The sequence below is a fragment of the Cupressus sempervirens genome, chromosome 10, assembly GCF_028749045.1.
Source record: "Cupressus sempervirens isolate cs-2001-9-10 chromosome 10, ASM2874904v1, whole genome shotgun sequence".
Classification (NCBI taxonomy): Eukaryota; Viridiplantae; Streptophyta; class Pinopsida; order Cupressales; family Cupressaceae; genus Cupressus; species Cupressus sempervirens.
Window position 1 is genome coordinate 788,498,181 of NC_143127.1, and position 25,311 is coordinate 788,523,491.

The following is a 25,311-nucleotide window of genomic DNA, read 5'->3' on the forward strand; positions in this document are numbered from 1 at the left end:
TATCGAAGACCTTTCTTGAAAACTGTCCAAATATTTTAGTCAAAGAAAGGCATTAGATGTGAATTCAAACTGATTCCCCCCTCCACAACCATATATTGTCTATCAAAGACCCCATACACCCCTTGCTAAACATATTGTTGAAAGTAGCTGGCAACATCCGACAAAGAGAAAAAGGAACACAATACTGCTTAATAGACACCTACCTACAAATCTTGTCACCTTCAAGCACGCTCCAACCCTCTAGTTCCTACATAGAAGTAGAATTAAAACCATTCACACTTGAAGTAGAAGTACTAGAGTTAAGACATCTAGGGAGTGAAAATTGAGGCCAATAAAATTTACTAGCAGCTTCATGCTCTAATATGCTTCCCTACATTTAAAGACAAAAAGTAAAGGTGCTTGAGACTTATAAGACCCCCTTAGTGAGGGTTGCCATGAGACCTTCTAAAACCTTATCCAACTCCACAGAATACATTTTGATCTCCTAAAACTCCTCCTAAACTTGGGAGAGCTCCTTGTCACCAATTGGCGCATCATTGGAGTACTCAATGCCACAACACCTCACACCCTTAGATGCCTTTGGAATATAACATTTCAAAACCTTGAAATGCAGAGGCAATTAAAGATACATCATTCGTGGGCTATGCATTGTATTTGCAACCACCTCCATCAACTTCATAAGAAAGCCTCTTAGATGGTTGTCTTTGAAAATTGCTTGCAGCACCCATCGTAGACTCTCAAAGCGTTATCTTGACAGAACCTAGTTACACTAGCTATTGGAAATTAAAAATAGAACAAAGGAATTTGTATGAAACGTGATCATGTAGATAAGGATCACAAAACTTACTTAAAACCCAGGGCATAAAGTTTGTTCATCTTTCAAAAATATCCTAAGTTGCCAACTAGGATAAGAGTCTTTCCTAAGACTATTAATCACCACCAAGGAAATGCCTTCAACCATTAACCACTAGAATCCTGACGAGGAAGACAATGCAATCCCAGCAACAAGTCCTTCCTATTCAACATCATTACTAGTTGGATGTCTTGAGAAAAGAGAGCTACTTCCCATGCTCATGTCTTAATGCCTAATGTCTTACTTTTGTATCTTAAATTACTTTGTTTTGTAAGGTACAAGCAGTAGTCTATTGCATGAGATGCACTATAATTCATCCTTTACATGCAAGGCATCTCTAAGTAAACATGTACTTCTTAGGCTTGACCTAATGGTTCTCACCCATCCCAACTTGGACATTACTAGAACAAAGTTTATAGGAATACTAAGCTCTTAAAATTAACCATAATCACAATTCCAAGCACTTGTGTACATTGCGTGTACTTTTTCATGAACACAAAGAATTAGGTATACTGAAAAGCCAAGTCAGAAGGTTCGAATTCGAATTCGAGTTCGTCGATCATAAAATTCAGATGAAATTCAGCGAGGGTAAAAATTTGGATAAAAAATCAACATTAAATTTAATTTGTATAGATTTATTTATTTTTAAATATATGAACAAAATTGTCAAAATAGTTTGACTTGTTAAATAATTAAACTAAATAACTCAATATTATTTTAAACAAAAATAATAATTTTATAAATAACAATATTATATTAAATAACATAAAATTCGGATGAAGTTTGAAAGGGTAAAAATTCGCTGAAATTCGAACTTCATTGATGAAATTCGCTGTATCCTGTGACTTAACTGAAAAGCAAATTAAATTATTCATTCATTAGCGCATACATGAACAAATTGCAAGGCCTGCAAATTTACATCTTACCAGCCATTGCACGTCGTAAATCTCCATATCGTGTACTTGTCCAAACTCCACGACGTAATCGATGGTCTGCAGCCTTTGCATTGGCAAGCTCAACCCCACTACATAACCATCCAACCAAATGAAAATCATGAGACAAAAAAATCAACTAGATAAATAATGTGGAGTAGAAAAAAAGGATTAGAAGTTGCAAAAAAGTGTGTTATATACCTTTTTTAAAACATGACCTAGAAATTTTACCTCAAACTAGATTCAAATGTGTTTTCTGAATTCACAATGCTTGGACCAACCCCACAATTTGCAGCATATACAGCCCTCAAGAATAAACTCCCACTAACATTTGGTTCATATTGAAATGGCCAGAAAAATTCTTTAAGATTTCCTAGAATCTGCAATGGTCAAAGATTTTAATTTCAATTCCTTTTTTCTTTCTTGTAAAATTTTGGGAAAAAATAGATTAAATGTTTTTAGTCCTAGATTTAAAAAGAAACCTCTGCACTAGGAAATAAATTGTCTGACTCTAAATCATTGTGGCTTTCACTTGTATAAAGATATGCAAAAAAATATACATATCATAGAGGTAAAAATATTTTCTAAACAAGAGCAGGGAATGAGAGACTAGTAACAAGCAAGTCTTACTAGGCCACAAAAAGACAATATCTATCCCAGAAAATGCTAATATTTATCATAGCCCTTTTTCTTGTTATGCCATGGAAGTCTTGTCACGTTTCAATGTACCCTCAAAACAATTCAACAAGCATACTACACAAGGGTAATGAATGATTTCCAAATGATACTAGTGACGGTGCTCGAAACTGTGATCCAGAAGCTTAACTTGGTCTTCAGCATTTTGCATGCTCATGTTCAATACTGATGGATATGCACATATACTGTCAGGACTCGAGTATTGTTTGGAATTTAACAAAATGAAATGTGCTGAAAATTTGATACGAGTACATAGGAACTCACACAGACAGACAGTTCTTATCATTTAATAGTTTAAAGTTTTTAGATTAATGATTTAGTTGCTTGTTGGACCACATATTTGCTATCCTCGAGAACTAATCAAATTTCCAGTCTGATAATAATAAATATTTTGAAGTAAAAATACATAGAGATGTTTTTCCAATACTTTCAAGTTTCAACAAGGGTTCTTGAATCCAGCAATTTATGAGACTACAACAAAAATATCAGTCACAGAGATCTCAGTACTTATCAATATAAATTACAATAAAAGGCAAATAGACACCAATTGAATCACAAAAAAATATAGGTAAAATGAGCTTAGTGCCTATAGAGAGTTTTACCACATTTAGATTTTGTATGGAACCTCTAATGAGGTAATCATTTGTTAGATTTCCTCTGTATATAAATTAATCTTGGCTTCTCAAGATCTTTATCCTATACAGATTTTATGAACTAAATCATTTTTTGATCAAATAGCTCGCACAAAAGTGTGCTTCTACTGTCTCTAAGGAAAACATACCTCTGCAGTTTCTGAGCAATTTTATATATTTAATTCTTAACTTACTTCCTCAGAATTATTTATTCATCTAACTCTTTTATTTCAATTTCTGAAACTTTATGGAAAGAAAAAGTCATCCTTCTAGGTATATCATCATCGTGGTAGCTCCAACAATATGATCAGCATCAGCATTAAACAATTTTTCATAATCATCAACAACCTATAGATCCAGGTGTCATTCTCTGTACCCCCTTTTTGAGGTAGCACTAGATGAAGCTAGCCTTGGGACACTCAAATGTCAACTAATGCAGATATGCCAAAGCACGACAGAGAAGAACTAACAATGAATTGTTGGACTACAAACTGTCTCAGCTCCTGCAACAGTTTCTTTGTTTTTCTTGACAGGAAATCTATAAATCTGTAATATCTTTGAGGGGTTGACCTCCTTTTCAAGAAGTTATATCTTACCAAATTGTGTGTGCTCTCATGGAGTTTTGTACAGAAATTGAACTAACTAGACAATTGATTAAGCATAACCATTCTAAATCTCTTCTGACTGACAATCAATGACAGTCTTTTTCTTCAAAATTAATTATTAGCATTACTAAGACACACCATTGTTCAGTAATAACGGATAACATAAACCATTTTTGCTTATAAGGCATTGGATTCTTATGATTTAGTATGTTGTCTTTCACAATCCTCTTACGATCCATATGACTGGCATTAGAGCAAACTTTATGATCTTCCTCATATTCATATGCCTTTTCCAATAAGAACAAACTGCAAGAGGTTGAACCTTGAAACCTATGTGTCGTCGGTAGAAATTGTGTATCAGCCGACGGGTCCCTTCGGGAAGGAAATTGTGTATCAGCCGACGGGTCCCTTCGGGAAGGAAATTGTGTATCAGCCGATGGGTCCCTTTGGAAAGGTTTTTGTTATGTAGCAGACATAATGTATCTGGCCGACGGATACCTTCGGGAAGGTTCCTCAAAAAGTATTTATAACCCCTTCGGAAGCATTGTAAGGAGGATATCATACCATCGAAGTATAATGTACTGTGGGCATATGCGAATAATAAGAAGAGTTCTGTTGTTCAAGTTTGTATTCATTATCTTTGTGCAATTCTTAATTAACCTATGCGGTAAACATTTGGCGCCGTTGCCCGATGGACCTGGTACACAGGCAGGCAGATATGAATTAAATGCCGAATCAATTGAACAAAGATAAGAATAAACTGAAAGAAAAAGATGACATACGTGTTGCGCAAGAAAATTTAATTCTGGCTCAGCAGACAGAGCATCGAAGGAGATTTCAAAAAATTGCCGACGGAAACAAGAGCGCGGAAGGATTGTTGAAGGAGACTCGACAATAGCTTGAGTTGGTGGAAGAAGCGAGGGAGGAGTTTCTGAACCTGCATACGCCACGGGAAGAGAATCCTAACGGAAGGAGATCGACTGGCACGGCCCGGAGTGCCGACAGAGCACGAGCGTGGAGTGACCTCTTCATCCAAGATACTTTCGGAACAAACAACTTTGGTTGACAAACCCTCTTCTTCACCAAACAGCACGGAAGCAGAAAACAGCATGGGTATTGAAAACAATGCGGAAGCAGAGAACAGCGCGGGTGTGCAGAACAGCATGAGTGTGCAGAACAACGCAGGAGCTCAGAATAGCGCGGGTGTTCAAAACAGCGCGGGAGTGCAAAACAACGCAGGTACACAACAAAACCCCCGACATACAGTGATAATGGTAGGTCCGAAGGAAAAATTGTCTAAATTTGATGGTGATGAAGCAGCTGATCCCATTCAACATTGTAAAACATGTGAAACGATCTGGAGGGCAAATGGCATAACAGATACAAACGAATGAATCCGACAATTTCCCGCTACCCTACGGGGTGTTGCGATTGATTGGTTTACTGATGCTGATCCACAGAAATTAAATAGTTGGGATAACATTAAGGAGGAGTTCATCGCAGAATTTCAACTTTTGCGTGATGATAATGAAATTGTAGCGGAGATATTCAATACCAAGCAAAAGAAGAATGAAACAGTACGGGTCTTTGCTAGGAGGTTGAAGGACTTAATCAGTAAAATGGAGAATAAACCGACAGATGGGCTCCAGAAAAGATGGTTCATTGAAGGCCTTCACCCGAAGCTCAGGAAAAAGATGAAGATCGTGCCACCATCAACATACAATGAAGCGTACAATCGGGCAATGAACCTCGAAAGTGACCAGAAGACAAAGAAGAAGAAGAAAAACAGCTCGTCTGATTCAGAAGACGATGCATCTTCAGGAGAGGATAGCAGTGATGACGAGGGAAGCAACAAGAAGGTCTGTGCCCTCCAGAAGGATATGATGCGAATAATGAAGGAATTCAAAAACATGAACAAGGAGACTAAGGGCAATGACCTATGGTGCACAGAGTGCAAGAAAGAAGGCCATACGAAGGGATCCTGCCCGAAAGATCAATTTTGTGAGATTTGCCAGATTCTAGGACACTCGGTAAAGAAATGTCCTTTCAACCTGAAATCAAGAACACCACAGCAAGTGTTTTTGTCACAGGAGGCATCCCCGTCAGGAGGGAATGGGAACACCAGTACGGAAGGAGCCACATCGGGCGGATACAGAAACAACCGGCGCGGTCAAAACAACAACAGCAATAACAACAATGGTGGCAACAACAACAATGGAGGAAGGAGTCGAATTCAGTACGATGCGAATGGTCGGCCAATTGTTCAATGTCACGCATGCAATCTGTGGGTTCACTTCGCCCAAGAGTGCACAACGACGAACACACCGAAGTTGCTATGCCGATGGTGTGGACCTGGCGATCATGATGATACTAAGTGCCCGAAGTCTGGAGTAAACTTGATTACCGTGGGGACAGATGAGGAAGAAGTTCTGGCAGTCACCCGGAAGCAGGCGAAGCTATACCCTGACCTAGCGGAAGAAAAGAAGAGACTGGAGGAAGCAAGGGCAGAGATCCAGAAAGCAACACAGGCAGAAACGGCACACCTGAAGGACTTGCCAAGTACCTCCGTCCGGAACTGTGCAGAACAGAACATTGTATGGCAAATATTGCAAGCTAAGATACCCATCAGGATAAATGATCTGTTGCTAACTATGCCTCAACTGCGTACGGCCCTCACAAATATAGTTCCAAGCGCTAAGCAACCCGTAGAGCAAGACAACGAGAAACAGGGGGGTACAAGTGCAGAAGATCCGATGTTGTTAGCTCTTTCATCTGGACGCTATCCGGCGGTTGTTGAAATGGGCATTCTCGGGACTGTGCTAACGGACACGATTGTCGACGGAGGATCCGGTGTCAATGTGCTACCAAAGGATACTTGGAAAAAGTTGGGACGGCCGACATTATGGCCACCTACATTCCAGCTGTTAATAGCCGATCAACACGGAATCAAGCCATTGGAAATACTCACAGCGCAACCAGTGACAATCGGAACACAACCATTCCTGTTGGACTTTGTTGTGATTCCTCTCAGGCGGAAGGGGTACGATGCTATTCTGGGCCGGGGGTGGCTGATACAAGCAAAAGCAAAGCACAATTGGAAGAAAAATACTTTATCACTTGAAAGCAAAGACCGGAAGTATGTCATCGATCTGCACACTCAGATGGTCGAGGAAGAAACCCTATCGTCAGATTCCGAAGGAGAAGAGGATGAGAGGAGGCAGAGTATGGAACCCGATCAGGAGGGAGTCCTACGATTGGAAGAAGATGACGATCTAGATTCAGTAAATGGTCTTTACCACTGGCAAATAGAGGATTACGAGCTCTTTCCAAGTTGTAATATGCTAAGGATTGACGAAGGTAAGAAAGAAGAAGGAAATGAATGTCCGAAGGAACACAGAGAAGTCGAAGGAGGAAATGAATGTCCGAAGGAACACAGAGAAGCCGACGGAGGAAATGAATGTCCGAAGGAACATGGAGAAGCCGAAGGAGGAAATGAATGTTCGAAGCAACACAGAGAAGCCGAAGAAGGAAACGCGGATATGACTGAAGCTGAAAGACAGAACATACAGTACGAACCCAAAAGAAGGAAAGATTTTACTGTACAACTGCGCAGGAAGAAAGTATTATGTTGGACCACAGATATAGCAAAAAGGTACCGGCGGCAAGGAAGACACACAATACGGTCTGCACAAGCACAAAGAGGAAGGGTTCAATAAAAGTTGTAGCGGTACAGAGTGAAAGTGTTATTGACGGACAGAAGGGGCAGCTAACGGAGTCCATGGTACGGAGCTTCGGGAACAAACTAGGCGGTATGGAGATGACACAGAACAGGCGTAGCAGGTTTCAACTCAGACAATGGGTGTTGAAGTACGACGATCGGAATGAGATCAAACCAGGCAAGTTCAAAATTAAATGGGTCGGGCCGTACCAAATGCGAGAAGTAAGCAATAACGGAGCAATAAAACAGTGGATGCTAGACCGAAAGGAAGTATTCGATGTAGTGAAGAGGTCGAAGTTGAATGTCTATCATGAAAGAAGTAAAGCACCCCCGTGGACGAATAACTGAGAGAAGACTGTAAGTACTATACATATGTAAATATTGTACATAGTTCAAAAAAATTTATTTTAAAAAAAAAAGAAGAAAAAAAAAGAATGGAAAAAAAAAAGTACCGTACGGATTTTGTCTGCTCAAGTTTTCACTTGGTTTTTGAGTTGTACGGATTTTAAGTTGGGAGCTACTGTACGGATTTTGGAAACAAAGCACCGTACGGATTCTTAATTATTCACCGTACGGTTTTGGAGGAAGTACAACTTTTGCATATTATAAAGTATGAGATGTACGACTTTCTACTGTACATATTTCCAGCAAGTGTACGGTTTTCTTTTTGGTGTACGGGTTTTAATATTTGAAGAAAACATTACCGTACGGATTTCATAGTGAAGGGAAGAATACCGTACGGCTTCCATATGTACCGTACGATTTTCAGGGAAAATGAATGTCGTACGGTTTTCAGAGAAAAGTGGTACGGTTTCCATAATTGAAGATTGGTGCACTTTTTTTTAGATGTACGGTTTTTAAGTGTTGTACGGTTTTTAAGAGCTAAATATTGTAATTGGAACCACCGTATGGATTTCAATAGACTGAGAATGTATGGACTTTTTCACCGTACGGATTTATGGAGTTTGCGAGCATACATTTTGTAAATTCCGAATTTGGCAATACTCCAGGTTAACATACGGAATTTGGAGCCAATTGTTAATTTCCATTGTACGGATTTTTGAGGAAAGCCATTGACACTGCATATTTTGGCCGTACGGTGTACGGAATTTGGAAGTAAAGATAGCATACGGAAATTACAATTTGGAATGCAAGGTAATTGTACGGATTTTTCAAGCATATCATGTGTACGGATTTGGATTGCAAGATTACAGATTCTGAAGAGTTGGGTTTTGGCGTACGGCTTCTACTTGCTATTTGGTAGCACAGAAGGATGGCAAAAGGTTTTCTAAAAAAAAAAAAAAAAAACATCGACAAATCAAGAATGCTCAGAATGAGTATCAGATGATGCCACAGGGTAGAGGAAGAATCAACGATTGCCAAAAAGAGTGTAGAATCGGCAGAAAATGACAAAAATGGTGTGTTCCGTGTAGTTTTGTGTGGGTTTCAAAGTGCTAAATTGGTGTTGGCGGCCCACAGAGGCACTACCCCTCGACCCCGCCGGGGGCATTGCCCCTTGGACCCCCAATCGTTGCGGATATCAATCGTGGGAGTCTGACCAATTGAGAAGACTTGGAGCTGCTGCAGGCATGGAGTGTCTGTGTACCAGAAGCACTGAGAGTAGGTGTTGGCCGTGAGGTTGTCTTGATGGATGCATAGAGAGCTCGGGAGGAGCTGATCATCCAGTTGGAGGCAGTGCAGCGACACTTGGTTCAGTGTACTCAAAATTGGAAGGCAAAAAGCGGCACAGGTGGCTATAAGGGTTAGATGTCAGATTGGCTAAGGTGACAGTGTTGAAGACCAGTTAGTCAGTCAATGTATTTTGGTTGTTGATTTGTCTCAGAGATTTTGTAATAGTCGTCAGGAGACGACTTTTCTTTTTGGGGGGATGATTTCGTCGGTAGAAATTGTGTATCAGCCGACGGGTCCCTTCGGGAAGGAAATTGTGTATCAGCCGATAGATCCCTTCGGAAAGGTTTTTGTTATGTAGCAGACATAATGTATCTGGCCGAAAGATACCTTCAGGAAGGTTCCTCGGAAAGTATTTATAACCCCTTCGGAAGCATTGTAAGGAGGATATCATACCATCGAAGTATAATGTACTGTGGGCATATGCGAATAATAAGAAGAGTTTTGTTGTTCAAGTTTGTATTCATTATCTGTGTGCAATTCTTAATTAACCTATGCGGTAAACACTATGATTGTTCATATTGATTTCATTCTCACCTCAGATGGCATTAGTTGTCTGAAATTGATCGTGGGAGGAAATGAATTGTGTAAGGTATTTCATCAGTTATCAATCCAAGTTAAATTCGGATGAATCAGTAGACAATGTGATTGATACTATTACTTTTCCATAGAAAGATTCCCGTATACTGCAAAGTGATCTTGCTGGTGTGAATGAGAAAGGTATTGATATCCTGCATGGCACTGATTTGGATGAAGGTATCAAATTTAAGCTAGCAAAGGAAAATTTAGTCATTGGTAATATTTTGAGAATAGATGAGATTCTAATTATCTCAGATGACAAATTATCCCCAGTAGTAACACTAATTTTAATAGGCCTGGTTGTATGTGCTAATGATTTCAGTAAACCTGCTGTAGTTTGGAGCTAAACAGATTTCTTTTATCTTGATAAAGACACAACATTAGGGGATATGTTTAATACACTTTCAAAAAGGTGTGGTTCAGATAAAGCTGGTATTTGATTTATATAGTCATGCAATGTTTAAAAAATATGAGAAATGAAGCAAAATCCATTTCGGTTCACTTCAAACCATGGTTCCACAGGGAAGCATCTCCCCAAAGCAACTGCCATTTCCAGAGCGGACATTTCCAAGAAACTAGAATAGCAGGGAAATGTCCCTCCATTGTGCCACCACTGCTGCTAACAAGTGGGAGATGTCCCCGAGGAGAAATTTATGGGGAATCCTACCAAATGGGGGCATTGAGGAGATACTGACATATCCCCTGGTCCCCTGGACACTCAAGAAAGTTGACCAGGTCCCTTAACACATAAAAAAACTGGCAACAATCTCCCACATTTGGCATTAAAAAATGTTTTTTTTTAAATGCTTTTTCTTCTTTGATTTAGGCCACTACCCCTAATCCTGATAGTCTAATAGGCCCCACTCACACCTTAAACACTCAAAAATCTATAAGAAATGCATGGCCTTCATCATTTATACCGGTTAGATTTTTTTTGACTTCATTGTTAGCTCTTTGGAAAGTAAGAATTTGATTTGATATACTGAAATAGTGAGGACATCATGCAGGAGAAAATGTTGAAGATTGTAGCTGCGATTGAGATCTTTATCTCTGGAAATATGGACGTTATTACCGTTATTGTCACCTTCAGCTGAGAAGGACAATTATGTTTAAATTGTAACATTAAATGTAATGACATGTATCATTCGACATGCATTGAGGAATGAAAATAAGTAGAGTTGTATTTAATAAAAAGTTATATTATGGAAAATTCAAGAGACCTTTGGTTGTAATGTGAAAAGTCTCTCTATGAGTTATATATATCGCATCAAGCAAAAGACATTGTACACTTGAACATTATGTGATTAATAAAAGTGATATTTTGGTTGTGTGGCTGGATTCTTCCCTTCATTCTAGAAGGGTTTTCTCAGGATAATTCTTAGTGTCTCTTGCATTTTTTCGGATTCTTCTTATTGCTGTTTATCATCTTAGTTTCTGGGCCCTATCTTTAACATGGTATCAGATCCAGGTTTTTATTATAGCAATAAAGGATTTTGTATAAACCTTTTGTTAATGGCTTAATAGTTGTGTGTGAATTCATTCATTTCTGTGATTATCATAGTGTTGGGAAATGATCAAGGTTAAGTACCATCTATCATCGTGTTATGAAATGCTCAAGGTTAAGTACCATCACTCAACAACATTGTGTATCTCTTATCAATGTTCTATATTCTTTATATTTGATTTAGCAAGTTACGTCATTTTTTTTAAAGACCATTTGAATCAAATCCAGATCTGTCTCTCTCTAATAGTATATATATGCTGCTGACGCTGTGTTAAAATGGTTCGCAATGACCGAGATCCAAATATGCATGTGCATTGAGATGGCATCATGGTGTTTTGATTATTTGTGTCTTGCTTGATCCCTGCATTTTATTCAAAGCAGCATATTATCTTTGAATCAAAGAGTTTCTTTCTTCAGTTTTTCTTTGTAATGACTCCCAGCATGTTAAATCTGGATCTTCATAATTTTTAGTAGTATGGAGAATTGTCAATCTTTCTCATCTTTTATAGTAGTAACAATTCTCAATCTGTGCATTGAGAATTGTTTGTTACTGGGATGTGCTTCTTTTTTTATATTTTTCATATGACTCTTTCAAGTCGGTTTGTATTACACCCCTTGGCATCGTGCATTCTTCTTGGTTTTTCACCATCAGGGTGTCTTTAGTGGTTTGTTATTTGTGTTAGTTCTTTCTTTATAGCAGTGGAATTTATTGTGGTTTTATCTTCCTTGTTTATTCTTGACTCTAATGTTATCAGTTGCTTGATCTTTTACACAAAGAGAAGTGTGTAATGTCAAAGCAAAGGAAAGAAAGCGGCTGTTTTTAAATTTTAGGTGAAGGCGCTAAATCCAAGAGAAATCAATGGCGGGAATACCGTGTTTACCGCACAGGGTAAGAAGTTCAACACATGTATAACAAAATTCAATTCAGAACAGGTACTTTATTCATGTATGCACTTGCTAATTACAATGACTACAATGATCAACCAATGATTCCAAAGTCCATCTCGGACATGTACATATACCTTTTCGAAGGGGTGACTCAAGCATCACGCGCCCGTTCGGATACTACTCTACCCGTCGGCTACATTATACATTTTACCGACAACATCATCCCCCCCCCCCAAAAGAAGGGTCGTCTCCGGACGACAATACAACAAAATTCACTAACAAAATTCATTAATAAATTACATCAATGTATAAGTACTAGACAGAGGGGTGCGTCCCTGCCGTAGTGGTCATCCGCATTCGCAACTCGTTCACCTCTGCCCTCAACTTGTAGACCTGTTCTTTCCTGATTTTCAGCTCTGCTTCTGCTTCCAACTGGAGCTCTAGGGCTGACTGCATCATCTCTCCGACCTCTCCCAATTCCTTCTCCTTCTCTGCTGCCATCTTTTCTTTTTCTGTCGTCAATTGTTCATTTGTTGCTGCTAACTATTCTTTTGCTGCTAACAGAGGTGTCCTCTCAGATTGCTAGGCTGCCCTCTCCGATTCCCAGGCTGCCCTCTCTGAAGCAAACCTGGCAACTGACTCCTCCCAAGCTCTCTCAACTGCTAGCTAGTCTACCTGACTCCTCCGAAGGGTGTAATATATCTCCCTATGTAACCTCGCGATCTCCTGAATCAGTATCTCAATCCGGCCCTCCATCTCAAGTTCCCTCGTCATGGACCAATCCTGTCACATCTTTGTGGTCTCCACATCGGGCCATCCCCTCTCCTCAAAACAAACCATAAAGGCAGTTGGACATCCCGTCCGTATGAAGGATATGACTCTCTCCAGCTCCTTCCCTACTGACTCCAATGCCTGCGTCTTTGCCAAAGCCAGAACCTCGCGAGCCCGAGATGCTAGAGCTGCGACATCCTCAAGAAAAATTGCCTCTGTCATCACTGTCTCTTGCGCTAGTGGGTGTTCCTGTTGTATCCCCATAGCCTTCTCTTCTGCATTCGCCATACGCTCAACAACGCTATGCGGCACTCCTTCACTCTGTGTTTGCGCGACCTCCTTCTCTAAAATTGCTTTCCATGTGGGTGTTGGCAAGTATGTCACTCGAGGTGCCGGAGTTCAGTGGAACTTTGTACTCAGAAAAGCACTCACCCTCTGGGTTCTGTCCTCTCTCTCGCTGTCCTGCTCAGGTGATGCCATCAGTGCTGTGTCTACAAAGACCATCGCATCAGATTCTACTACATCCAATCGGACACCTGGTGCCCCCAACTCCTCGCCTGCGAGTACCTCCAACACCCCTGTCTCCGTGTCTATCTCCATCTCCATGTTCGGTACCAAAGTCTCTCCTATATCTAGTAAAGTCTCACGAGTTGGCTCCCTCAATGCCTCCGGAGCTACTGTCTTCGTCGGTGCTGGATGTGACTCTGCTATAGCTCGTGTCTCTACGGTGGGTTGCGTCGTAACTGAGACTGGTGTCATCACTATCGGCTGTCTGATCTGTCCAAACCCTAGGATACCGTGTATACCCACCGGAACCAAGTGTGTCGTAGTTGAAAGCACAAGCCGCGGAAATCTCAAGGGCTTAGCCGTGATTACTCCTACCTCTTCATCATCTTCCTCCTCCCCCTTAGACCTGTTCTCCTCTGAAGATGTCTCCTCTCGGCCACTATTTGTGTTGCCACAATCCGGCCTTGGTCGCTTCTACCCTACTATTTTGGTGCCGAGAGTATCCACGTGCTTCCACTGCATTATAGATGGTTCGCCAGGTGCGAGTGGTCCTAGTTTTGCCTCCAGTGCATCATTCGGGATCATCCGTGTCGTCGCATCCAAAAACAGACCAATAGCATAATGTGGCATATAGAACATTTTGTGTTGCAATGTCATAAACTCTGACATCCGCTCAGCCAATAGTGCTGCCCAATCATAAACTCTGCCGTGCAAGATTCTGTTCATCATGGCTACGTGTGGAAACGAGATATGTGAAGCGCGGCTCGAGCCTGTGAGACGGCTTTTGACTATGTCCATCAAACAACGCCAATGCCCCTCCTGGATATTAGATTTCTCTAGTCCTCTGCCTTTGGATGTGTCTGAAAGAGCCTCCTGTTCTACTTGCGACAGGTCTCCGCACACAAGCTGTATCAACTTCGTCTTCACCTCACGGCTTAACTTTTTCGGCTTGCTTTCTATTTTTCTCCCACCCTAAGCATGACCAAGTATGTCAAATACGCGTGTAAAATCCGTTGGTCTGAATGATACCGTTAACTTGCAACCAAGATATTCAAATGTACTGCTTCTGGAGAACCTGTCATAAGTTTCAATCATAATGCGCAAAAACCCCTCGTAGTCTCTGATGCAAAATACTGGCATTTGCACTACCCATTCCACCTGTGCTTTCCGGATACTAGCCTTCACCTGGTGGTTGTCCGGAGTCTCCTGCCACCATTTCTGGCACTCTGCACCATTTAACCCTTCGAATGTGATACTCTGTACTGTAGGAAATTCTCCCTGCTGCTTGGTTTGCTTTGCTTTCTTACTTGCGCCTACACTAGTGGTTCCTGTATACCTCCCTCCTGCTACACGAATTCCAGATGGTAGTGTCTTCGCGTTCCTGTTCATGTCTTCGTCCAGTTTTCTCTTCCAAGCCCTCTTTCCAGCTGACTCCATACTGTTACCCTTTTGTCGTTTGTGAATAAATGTCACACCATTATGGCAGTTACTTTCCACAATTTTTGCTGGCTTCCATACTGTACAGCTTCTACAAATCTTGTGAACAATTCCTATGATACCGCTTGACTGGATTCAGCCTCCAAGTGGTGGTACAACTTCTTGAGTACGGGTACCTTGTCTTAGAAAAGTATGGCCTCTTGGAAAAGGATAGCTTACTCCTTTTAATGGTACGACTGTTACAAATTTGCGGCTTATTCCCAACGGCTTCAACTATATCTCACATACCCCGTACGCACATCTTCTTGTGCTACCCAAATCGTATGGTCTTTTGACCTTGCTATTAACTCTAAACTATTTCAGTCGCCATTAAATCATTCCTTTAGTATGAACTCAATCCTTCTCCAAGTCTTAAGCTTTCATCTCCACAAAAATCTGTGCCAAACCTTCAATCTAATTTGGGCTCATGAATATTTGGTTCCAAAAGTCCGAATTCTCCCACCATCGGAATCTTGAACTGCAAGAACCAGTAGATTACTCCTTTTGGTATGCTTAGTAATTCTTATGCTCTCTACTTAAGACCTTTTCCTTGTCTACTTCAACTTCCGTAAATCCTTTCCTGAATGCTTCAAAAATTTCGATGCTAGCTTCATGAATGGTGCCATCGGCCTGTATCCATTGTTCACACCCGCTTCTGAACAGAAAAACTGATAAAAACTAATCTCAGAAAGTGTCCTGATTGATTATCAAGCTTTCTGTCGGTAGGTCGCAATTATCACTTGATCTCCCTTCATATAATGACACCATACTATTTTCTTTTTCTTTTTTTTGGGGACCGTACGGTCTCTCTTTCAAAAAATTCACCATAGCAGACCATACGGCTTTATTCCACCGTACAGTGGTCCAAAAAACCCTTCAATTACCTTTCTTCTTTGAGTCTGTATGGAGTCTCTCTCAGGCCATACGGTCTTCTATTTAACTCTCATGTGCTGGGTCTGACTGTACGGTCTTCCTTTATAGTCTCCCAAGGGCCGTACGATTTTTTCTTTTATTTAATATTTACAACTTCACTACTTAAGGGTGGTACGGTATTATATAATTCATTACTTTATTACTTCCAATCAACTGTAATTCATTACTTATAATTAAAATTAGACTTCATCAAATTTTTTACATCTTGACTTTACTCCAAAATATATACTACACATACATTATTTACAGGCATCTTTTCCTTGTTCAATTGTTTGTCCGCGGAGGATCCTTCCTTTCCTTGTATATTTTCAGCTTTGATCCATTTACAGCATCTGGTATTTCTTTTCCGTCCAGTGTCAACAATTTAATTGCTCCGTTATATCCAAATTCCCGTATCTTATATGGTCCAACCCATTTAACTTTGAATTTCCCAAGCCTTATTTCATTTCATCCATTATGCTTCAATACTAATTGACCGGGTTGAAAGTTGTTCAATTTTAGGTGCTTGTCGTGCCCCGCCTTCCTCCTTACTTGAGTAACTTCAATGGTCCATTGCGCCTGCAACCGCCGCTCATTGAGTTTGTTCAGGTTATACAGCCTCTCTTGTAAGCTCTCCATATCGCCTAGTTTATTCTCGATCACTATCCTTAAACTTGGCACCATGAATTTTGTCGGCACCATTGCCTCCTGTCTGTACATTAGCTGAAATGGAGTGTGTCTTGTAGTTACTTTATACGAGGTGCGATACGCCCATAAAGCAGATGGTAACTTCTCTTCCCAGTCTTCTCCCTCAACTGCATAGGATTTATAAATTACTCCTACCAAAATTTTGTTCGTTGCTTCTGCCCATCCGTTAGCCCTTGGGTAGTACGGGCTCGACAATGAATGGTATATTTTGAAATCAGCAGTGAGTACTCTGATGACGTGGTTAACAAAATGTCCCCCACGATCACTCGTCAACTGGAGTGGGATCCTGTACCTTGTAATAATTTGTTCATATAAAAATTTTGCTGTGCTGACTGCAGAATTGTCTAGTAACGCGCGTGCCTCCACCCATTTAGTTAAGTACTCTGTAGCTACCACGATGTATCGGCACCTTGTTTTACTCACCTTCAATGGTCTAATAAAATCCAATCCCCACCTCTCAAAAAGCTCCTGTGCGTGCGAGGGATTCAAAGGCATAAAATCTCTCTTCAATGGTTTTCCGGCCCGTTGGCATGTATCACACGCAATGACCCACTCCCTGGCGTCGTTGTATACAATCGGCCACCATAGCCCTGCCAATAGTATCTTCCACGCCGTAGTATCCGGCCCCATGTGTCCTCTCGCAGGACCCTCGTGTGCTTCTTTGAGTACTTCCAGAATTTCCTCGGAATCTGATCTGGTCCCATTTTATACAGTAGGCCATTAATTAACTGAAATGTCCGGCTTCTCAGCACCAACTTTCATCTTTCGTTTGGTGACATGTCGCTTGGAAATTGCCCTGTGGATAGATATTCTCCAATGTGTGTGTACCAAGCTGGTAGTACTGTAACCTAAAAAAGTTACGCATCTGGAAAATCATCATTAACTCCTTCAGGTGGCTCCCCCGATTTTATTCTTGATAGGTGGTCTGCACTCACATGACTCTTCCTTGGCCGTATCATGATCTTAAATGTGAACTCCTGTAATAATAACCATCGGCTTATTCTTCCTTGAATAATGGGCTTGTTGACCAAGTATAGTAACGCCTGATGGTCTATGTAGAATACAAATGGAGTAGCCAACAAGTAGTGTCTAAACTTCTATACTGCATATACCATCCCCAACACTTCTTGCTTCGTGGTACTGTAATTTCTCTCCGCCTTCGACAACAATCTGCTTGCAAAGTACACTGGATGGTCCAACCCGTGGTCACCAGTGTTGCTCCGATGGCATAATTTGAGGCATCTACATGGATATGAAATTCTTTATCCCAATTCGGATAGGCCAAAATCGGAGCCGTAGCTAACCTTCTCTTCAATCCATCAAAGGCTTCGCTCTGTTCAGCCTCCCATCTGTAAGGTTCACCCTTGCAGGTGAATTTGTCCAGCGGATAAGCTAATTTTGCATAGTTTTTAATAAATCTTCAATAATAACCAATGTGCCCCAAAAACGACTTCATTTCCGACACATCCGTTGAGGGTGGCATCTCTAAGATCACGCGGACCTTATCTGGATCCGTCTTTAGTCCTTCTTTACAAACTATATGCCCACGCAGCTTCCCCTGCGGCACCATGAACCTGCACTTCTTCGGGTTCAATGCTAATCTTGCTCGCCTGCACCTCTCCATACACTCTCCTAACGCCATTATGTGTTTGTCTTCTGTGCTAAAAATCGACCAGTCATCTAAAAATGCCTTAAAGTTCCCGATAGACATCTTATCAAATATACACAAGATAATCCTTTGGAAGGTCGCCGGAGCATCACATAATCCGAACAGCATCCTGTTATATGCATATACTCCATCCTCGACAATGAATGTCGTTTTTAATTTATCCTCCTCAGCGATGGATATCTGATTATACCCCGAGAATCCGTCCATGAATGAATGAATTTCATGCCACGCCACTTCCTCCAAAATGCTATCTGAAAACGGTATCGAGAATGGGTCTTTAATTGTCACGGCATTTAGACATCGAAAATCTACACATTCTTATCTGTGTCGTATCCTTTTTCAAGGCTATCATGATCGATGATACCCACTCACTTGTCTACACTTTAAAGATGATACCCGCCTCCAGCATCCTGTCAATCTCTTTCGTGACCCGCGCTGCATAGTTTTTGTTCATTCGGTACAGTCTCTTCCGTACTGGTACCGCGCCTTCGATTAATGGTATCCGATGGACACATAGTTCTGGTGGTACTCCTTTCAAGTCTTTGTACGTCCAAGCAAAAACATCCTTGTACTCCATAAATATTCTGAGTGTTGTTGCCTTTAATACTGGGTTCTAATCGTCTCCTACAAGAATGTTCTTCGGATTTTCCTCATCACCCAAGTTCATTGCTTTCACTGTCGGCTCTTCATACTTTATTGGCTTATCTTTATTGAACGCATGGGCAGGTGTTTCATCCACCTGCACTTCTCCCTCCTTCAGTTCACTATACTCCTTCGGAAACTCATGGCCTTCTTTTCCCTCCTCGACACTCAAAATATTGCAGCTCAGAAAGACCTCATAGTCTTCCATTTGCCAATGTAGCGGTCCATTCACGAAATCTAAGTCGTCATTAGTTGACCCTCCTAATCTCAATACCCCTTCATCATCTGGTTCCATCCTTCTTTTCCCTTCGTCGTCATTCTCACCTTTGCCTTTTGAGTCCGACGATGTAGCTTCTCCTACCATTTGTGTATGCAAATTGATTATAAATCTCCTACCTCCTTTCTCCATCGACAGGGTGTTCCTTTTCCAATCATGCTTTACCTTAGCTTGCACCAGCCACCCCCGTCCCAGGATGGCGTTGTACCTTCTTCTTTTTAGTGGAATAACCACGAAATCCAGTAAAAATGGTTGTGTTCCAATTGTTACTGGCTGTGCCATTAATGTTCCCAATGGTTTTATCCCATGTTGATCTGTTGTAAGTAACTGAAAGGTGGGTGGCCATAGTGTTGGTTGTCCAAGTTTCTTCCAGATATCTTCCGGCAATACGTTCACTCCCGATCCTCCATCTACTATTGTATTTGTTAGCACCGTACCCAGAATGCCCATCTCCACCACTGCTAGGTGTCTACCGGTCGTAAGTGCTAATAACATTGGTTCTGTTGCTGCTACTGAGGTTGTTTCCGTACTATCCTTTGCTTCCTCTGTTACTCTCGGGGACGGTGTCATATTTATAATAGCCGTACGCAGTTGTGGCATGGTGAGAAGATCATTTAATTTAATTGGCACTTCCGTTTGCATTATCTGTTTCATCATGTTTTGTTCCGCCATACTTCTCTTCGGGGTTTCCGCAGTGTCTTTTACTTGTGACTTCTCCGCTTTCATCTACTTCTCTATCTCTGTTCAGGATTTTTGTAACCTCTCCTTTTCTTCTTCCACATTCGGATATTTTGCTTTCCTCGCCTGCTCTCACGTGATTGCCAACACGTTCTCATCACATGTTTCAATACTTAATAAATTTACGCCTTGCTTAGGACATTTTGAATCTTCATGGTCCCTTGGACCACACCATCTACATAGTAGTTGCGGTGTTTCTTTCGAAGTACAGTCCCTCGCGAAGTGACCCCAAAGATTACATGCCCGGCACTGTATCATTGGCCGTCCACTCACATCATATTGTATTCTACTCCAACCTCCATTGTTATTGTTATTGTTTCCACCCCTTTTGCGTCTATTGCTATTTCGATATCCACCCGAAGTTGCATCATTGCCCGCGTTGTTGCTATTGTTTGACACTTCCTGCGTTAGTAACACCTGTTGGTGTCCTTTTGTTTTCAAGTTAAACGGGCACTCTTTCAGGGAATGCCCCGCCACCTGGTAGATGTCACAAAACTGCTTCTTCGAGCATGAACCCTTTGTATGGCCATCCTCCTTGCAATCTGTGCACCACAGTTCTCCTTTTACTGTATCCGAATTCTTTTTCAAATTTTGAATTCTTTCATCATCCGCAGCATGTCTTTTTGTAGCACTTTCACCTTCTTGTTTGATTCCTCATCACTACTACTACTTTCTGAAGATGAATCATCTGAATCAGAGGACTTATGCTTTTTCTTCTTACTCATCTTCTGTTCACTTTCCAAATCCATAGCGCGAGTATACGCATCGGTGTACGACGCCGGTGGTACAATCTTCATTTTCTTTTTAAGAGTTGACCGTAGCCCCTCCACGAACCACCGTTTTTTCAACCCATCCACTGGTTGACTCTCCATCTTTCCAATCAATTCTTTCAGTCGCCTGGGATAGGTTCAGACTGTCTCATTCTTTCCTTGTTTGGTGCTGTAGATTTCTGCCACTATTTCATTATCATCTCGGAGCAATCTGAATTCTGCTATAAATTCTTTTTTAACATTTTCCCATGTATTAAGTTTCTGAGGACTAGTGTCAGAAAACCAATCTATTGCCACACCCGGTAGGGTCGCTGGAAATTGTCTTACCCAATCATCCTCATTCATCACACCATTTGCTGTCCATATGGTTTCACAAGTTTTACAATGTCTGATAGGGTCTGCTGAACCATCACCATGAAACTTGGGTAACTTTTCTTTAGGGCCAGCCATCGTTACTTGCCTTTGATTCTGAGGTACTTGTGTACCCGCGCTGTTCTAAGCTCCCGCGCTGTTCTAAACTCTCGCGCTATTCTGTGCTCCCACGCTGTTCTGGACTCCCGCACTATTTTGGTCTTCCGCGTTGTTCTGTGCTCCCGCGCTATTCTATATAACAGTCTTGTTTCCAACAACCGCATTGTCTGGTGAAAAGTCTTCAAGTGACGTTCTATTCTCCACCTGTATCCGTTCGTCCGATGTATCAGGAACAAAGAGATCCCTCCACGTTCGTGCTCCCTTGGCACTCCGAGCCGTGCAAGTTGCTTCCCTTCCGTTCGGACACTCTCCCCTTGGCATATACAGGTTAAGGAATTCTTCCCTTGTTTCCTCCACCAAATTCAAGCATTGTCGAGTTTCTTCCAGCAATTCCTCGGCACTCCTCAGCCTACTAGGTGAGTGCACTCCCTCCGTCTGTGCCTCTTCACTCCTTCGGTGCCCCTCGGCAATCTGCTGAAGTCTCTGTCTGCGCTCTGCTTGCTGTGTTAAAATTAAAATTTCTTTTGCTGTAGTTAGTTCATTTTTATCTTTTACCTTGTTCCGATCTTTGTTTGGCAAATTCGACATCAATCTTCATATCATTCCTTTGTTCCAGGTTCGTCTAGCAACGACGCCAAATGTTTACCGCACAGGGTAAGAAGTTCAACACATGTATAACATGATTCAATTCAGAATAGGTACTTTATTCATGTATGCACTTGCTGATTACAATGACTACAATGATCAACCAATGATTCCGAAGTCCATCTCGAACGTGTACATATACCTTTCCAAAGGGGTGACTCAAGCGTCACACGCCCGTTCGGATACTACTCTACCTACATTATACATTTTACCGACAACATACCGAACAGAGGTTCATGAGTTGGGGTTCTTCCTCCTTCGCCCTCTATGCAGCTCGAGGCCCTCCTCACCCTCTGCAATCTTCCCTCATCGATCATGAAAAGACTTTTCCTTCGTTGCTTTGGATATTCACGAAGATTGAGAGTCATTCGCTAAAGACTTTGCAGTTAGAGGCAAGGAGCGAAAAGATGAAGTGCAAATTTTATACCTAGAGAGATGCCACACTACGAAAACTAATAGATTTGGTCACTTGAAGAGCATCATCGTGATTGTAATTCATAGCTCGTAGCAACTTCATCATGATTATTGAGACGGATGTTCGAGTATGTTCACGTATTTTGAGTTTCAAACGACAATCTTCAAAGAAAATACCAAAATCATTTTTTTTTAATGATGAATTACCAACAACAACATCTATGATCATTATCTCGTCGGCAACATACCTTACAAAACACAAAGAGTTCCTCCCGTTAATCACCATTCTTCTATTTGCTTAGTCATAACTGCTCAATATGAAAGATGTTATGGTATTGGGAATTTTGTCCGTTTTCTTGAGGTAGCTCTTGGACAAATTCAAGTCAGTCGATTTTAGCATAACCGTCATTGAGATCTCATGCAATGTTTTGATTCGTTCTGAAGAAAAGTCGTGTGTGAAGATATTATTAAATATATATGGATTTATGGTTCTTGCAGTATGCAATTGATTTTTTAGAAAAGAACATATTGTATGTTCAGAAAGAGGTTCGCATGTGCTAGGGAGAATCTGCTATCGAGGATTGAAGCATCAATCATACCCGATGAGTAATGTTTGGCCCCGTGGGAAGTGAACGGATTTGTGTACTAGAAGATTCCTGATCTCCCATGAGAGGTGACAAATTATTGAGGATGTCTATGCTGGATCTGCTAGAGAGGAATCATATGGAATCAATTGATAAGTTTTAATATTATTGATCTCTTTTCTCCCTCGATTGCAAGAAAAGGATGCATCATGCTATGACATAGGGATGTTTTAGAGGGAGTGTTTAGTTTCAAAGGGGGGCTTTATCAGCTATCTTCTTCTGCTAGTTGAGAGGGAGTCTTTGAATCCCCTTCATTCTCATATATGCTTGTGATGCTTGTGGTATTTGTAAAATTTGAGACTTAAATGGAACAAAGTCTTATTTTGTTATGCCTATTTCTATTCTCGTGTGAGTAAATGAGATCATAAGATCAGCTATGATAAATCTTTCACCATGCAATAGTGAACATCATGTTGAGAGAGTCCATGATGTCATCACGTTGAGAGATTCTGTGATGGGAGTTGGATGTCATTTTGAGAGATTCCATGACAGTTCACATTGAGAGGTTCCGTGATTAAAGGCTTAGTTGTGAGTCCTACAAATCTGTCATGTTGAGTGATTCCATGATTATTAACAATGAGTAAATTGTTCTCTTAGTGTCATGCTAAGAGATTCCATGAAAAATGATTGTGTTTTCTGTAGGGTTTTTATGTTGAGTGATTCCATGAAATTTTATAGGATCATGTGATTAGATTTTATAATTGACATTTTCGTTGCAGCATTATGTGATCGATCACTAAAGATCTCTCTGTGGCTAAGAGGGACTGTTGAAGATTGTAGCTGTGATAGAGCTCTTCATCTCTGGAAATATGGACGTTATTACTGTTATTGTCACCTTCAGCTGAAAAGGACACTTATGTTTAAATTGAAATATTATATGTAGAGACGTGTCATTCGACATGCATTGAGGAATGAAAATACATACAGTTGTATTTAATAAAGAGTTATATTATGGGAAATTAAAGAGACCTTTGGTTGTAATGTGAAGAGTCTCTCTATGAGTTATATATATTGCATCAAGCGAAAGACATTGTACACTTAGAACATTTTATGATTAATAGAAGAGATATTTTGGTTGTGGCTGGGTTTTTCCCTTCATTCTAGAAGAGTTTTCCCAGAATAATTTTGAGTGTCTCTTGCATTTTTTCTGATTCTTCTTATTGTTGTTTATCATCTTATTTTCTGGGCTTTATCTTTAACAGAAAGCATAATGATAAATTTATGAAAATGACCTGCACCATGAAGGTCAGTGCGGTGTCCAAGCTAGTACCCCAAAACCCTATGAGAGCATGGCCCCTTGACCCTGCTAGGTTCTCCACACCGAGATCCCAACCAACTGCCATCCCCTGACACCTAAATCAAGATCCTTGGTCGCCTCATTCACCCATTTTAAGACACCAGGGAACATAGCTTCAAAATTGCACTCAATGATAATAAGATCACCAATAAAGCATAATGATAAATTTATGAAAATGACCTGCACCATGAAAGGTCAGTGCAGTGTCCAAGCTAGTACCCCAAAACCCTATGAGAGCATGGCCCCTTGACCCTGCTAGGTTCTCCACACCGAGATCCCAACCAACTGCCATCCCCTGACACCTAAATCAAGATCCTTTCGCCTCATTCACCCATTTTAAGACGCCAGGGAACATAGCTTCAAAATTGCACTCAATGATAATAAGATCACCAATATTCTTTTCTATTCCTAGCAATAGCTAATCATGCAAGACCTCTCCTTATATGAGAAAACTTAGATATCTAAGTCAAGAAATTATTACATCATGCATACCTCAATGAGAAACATCTGAGTTGTCAAGATATGAGGTGCATCATCACTTCCATCCTTCACTTTGAGATAGCCTTTATCTCCTGAAAGATTTGATAAAATATGACCTCTAGGAAGCTGAGTTGGATGATGAGGTACATCAATTTCTATGTCATGATCTAAAAGACCATAAATTTTCACCATCTTAACAATCTCAGAATAGATTAGTGCCAGCATAATAACCGATCCTGTATGACGGGTCAACACCTGTCAAATTATAGCCCAATTAGAGTCAAGAAAATTAATTTTTACCCATGTAGATGGACAAGAAAATGTTGGCATCCATTTTCTTTAAATATTCACAAAAAAACTGCATCAGAAAAAAAGCTCACGGAAGTGGACCCTACAAAATTACAAGTTGAACTTACCATGTTAAGGTACAAACCCCTTACATCTCCTGCATTCGAGACTGGTGTTCTTTTAAAGTCCTGATCATAACACGAAAAAATCTTAAGCTGCAAGAAAATAACTTGAAATCCCTTCAAATTTACAATACAATCATTCTTTCATGTATCTTGCTCGGTTAATAGTCACAACTAAACAGTTTTTGTCCAATGTTAAAACAAACTTGGGTAAAGCCTCTAGCTGAGTAGAAGCTTTCACTGTTTGCAATCTGTCAATGCTTCTCATGAAAATAAGCTGGCCTGATGTTTCAAAACAATTACAATTCTACAGATTTTTCCTAATTATGAATCTTTCAAATATATTAATTGAGCTAAAACAAGCTCTGTTGAATTCCAATCCTT

The 25,311-nt window shown here is 40.7% G+C and overlaps 1 protein-coding gene across 1 annotated transcript in view; it reads right to left on the bottom strand.

The window, feature by feature from the left end:
- The window catches only part of LOC149536263 (uncharacterized), an 81,846-nt gene that overhangs the window by 10,916 nt on the left and 45,619 nt on the right, over nt 1-25,311 (bottom strand). Inside the window, exons 3-6 of the mRNA XM_089803318.1 lie at nt 24,934-24,993; nt 24,530-24,772; nt 2,017-2,165; nt 1,780-1,877 (exon numbers count right to left, since the gene is read on the bottom strand). Coding sequence (XP_089659444.1) covers nt 1,780-1,877; nt 2,017-2,165; nt 24,530-24,772; nt 24,934-24,993 — 550 coding nt within the window. The remainder of the gene's footprint in view (nt 1-1,779; nt 1,878-2,016; nt 2,166-24,529; nt 24,773-24,933; nt 24,994-25,311) is intronic.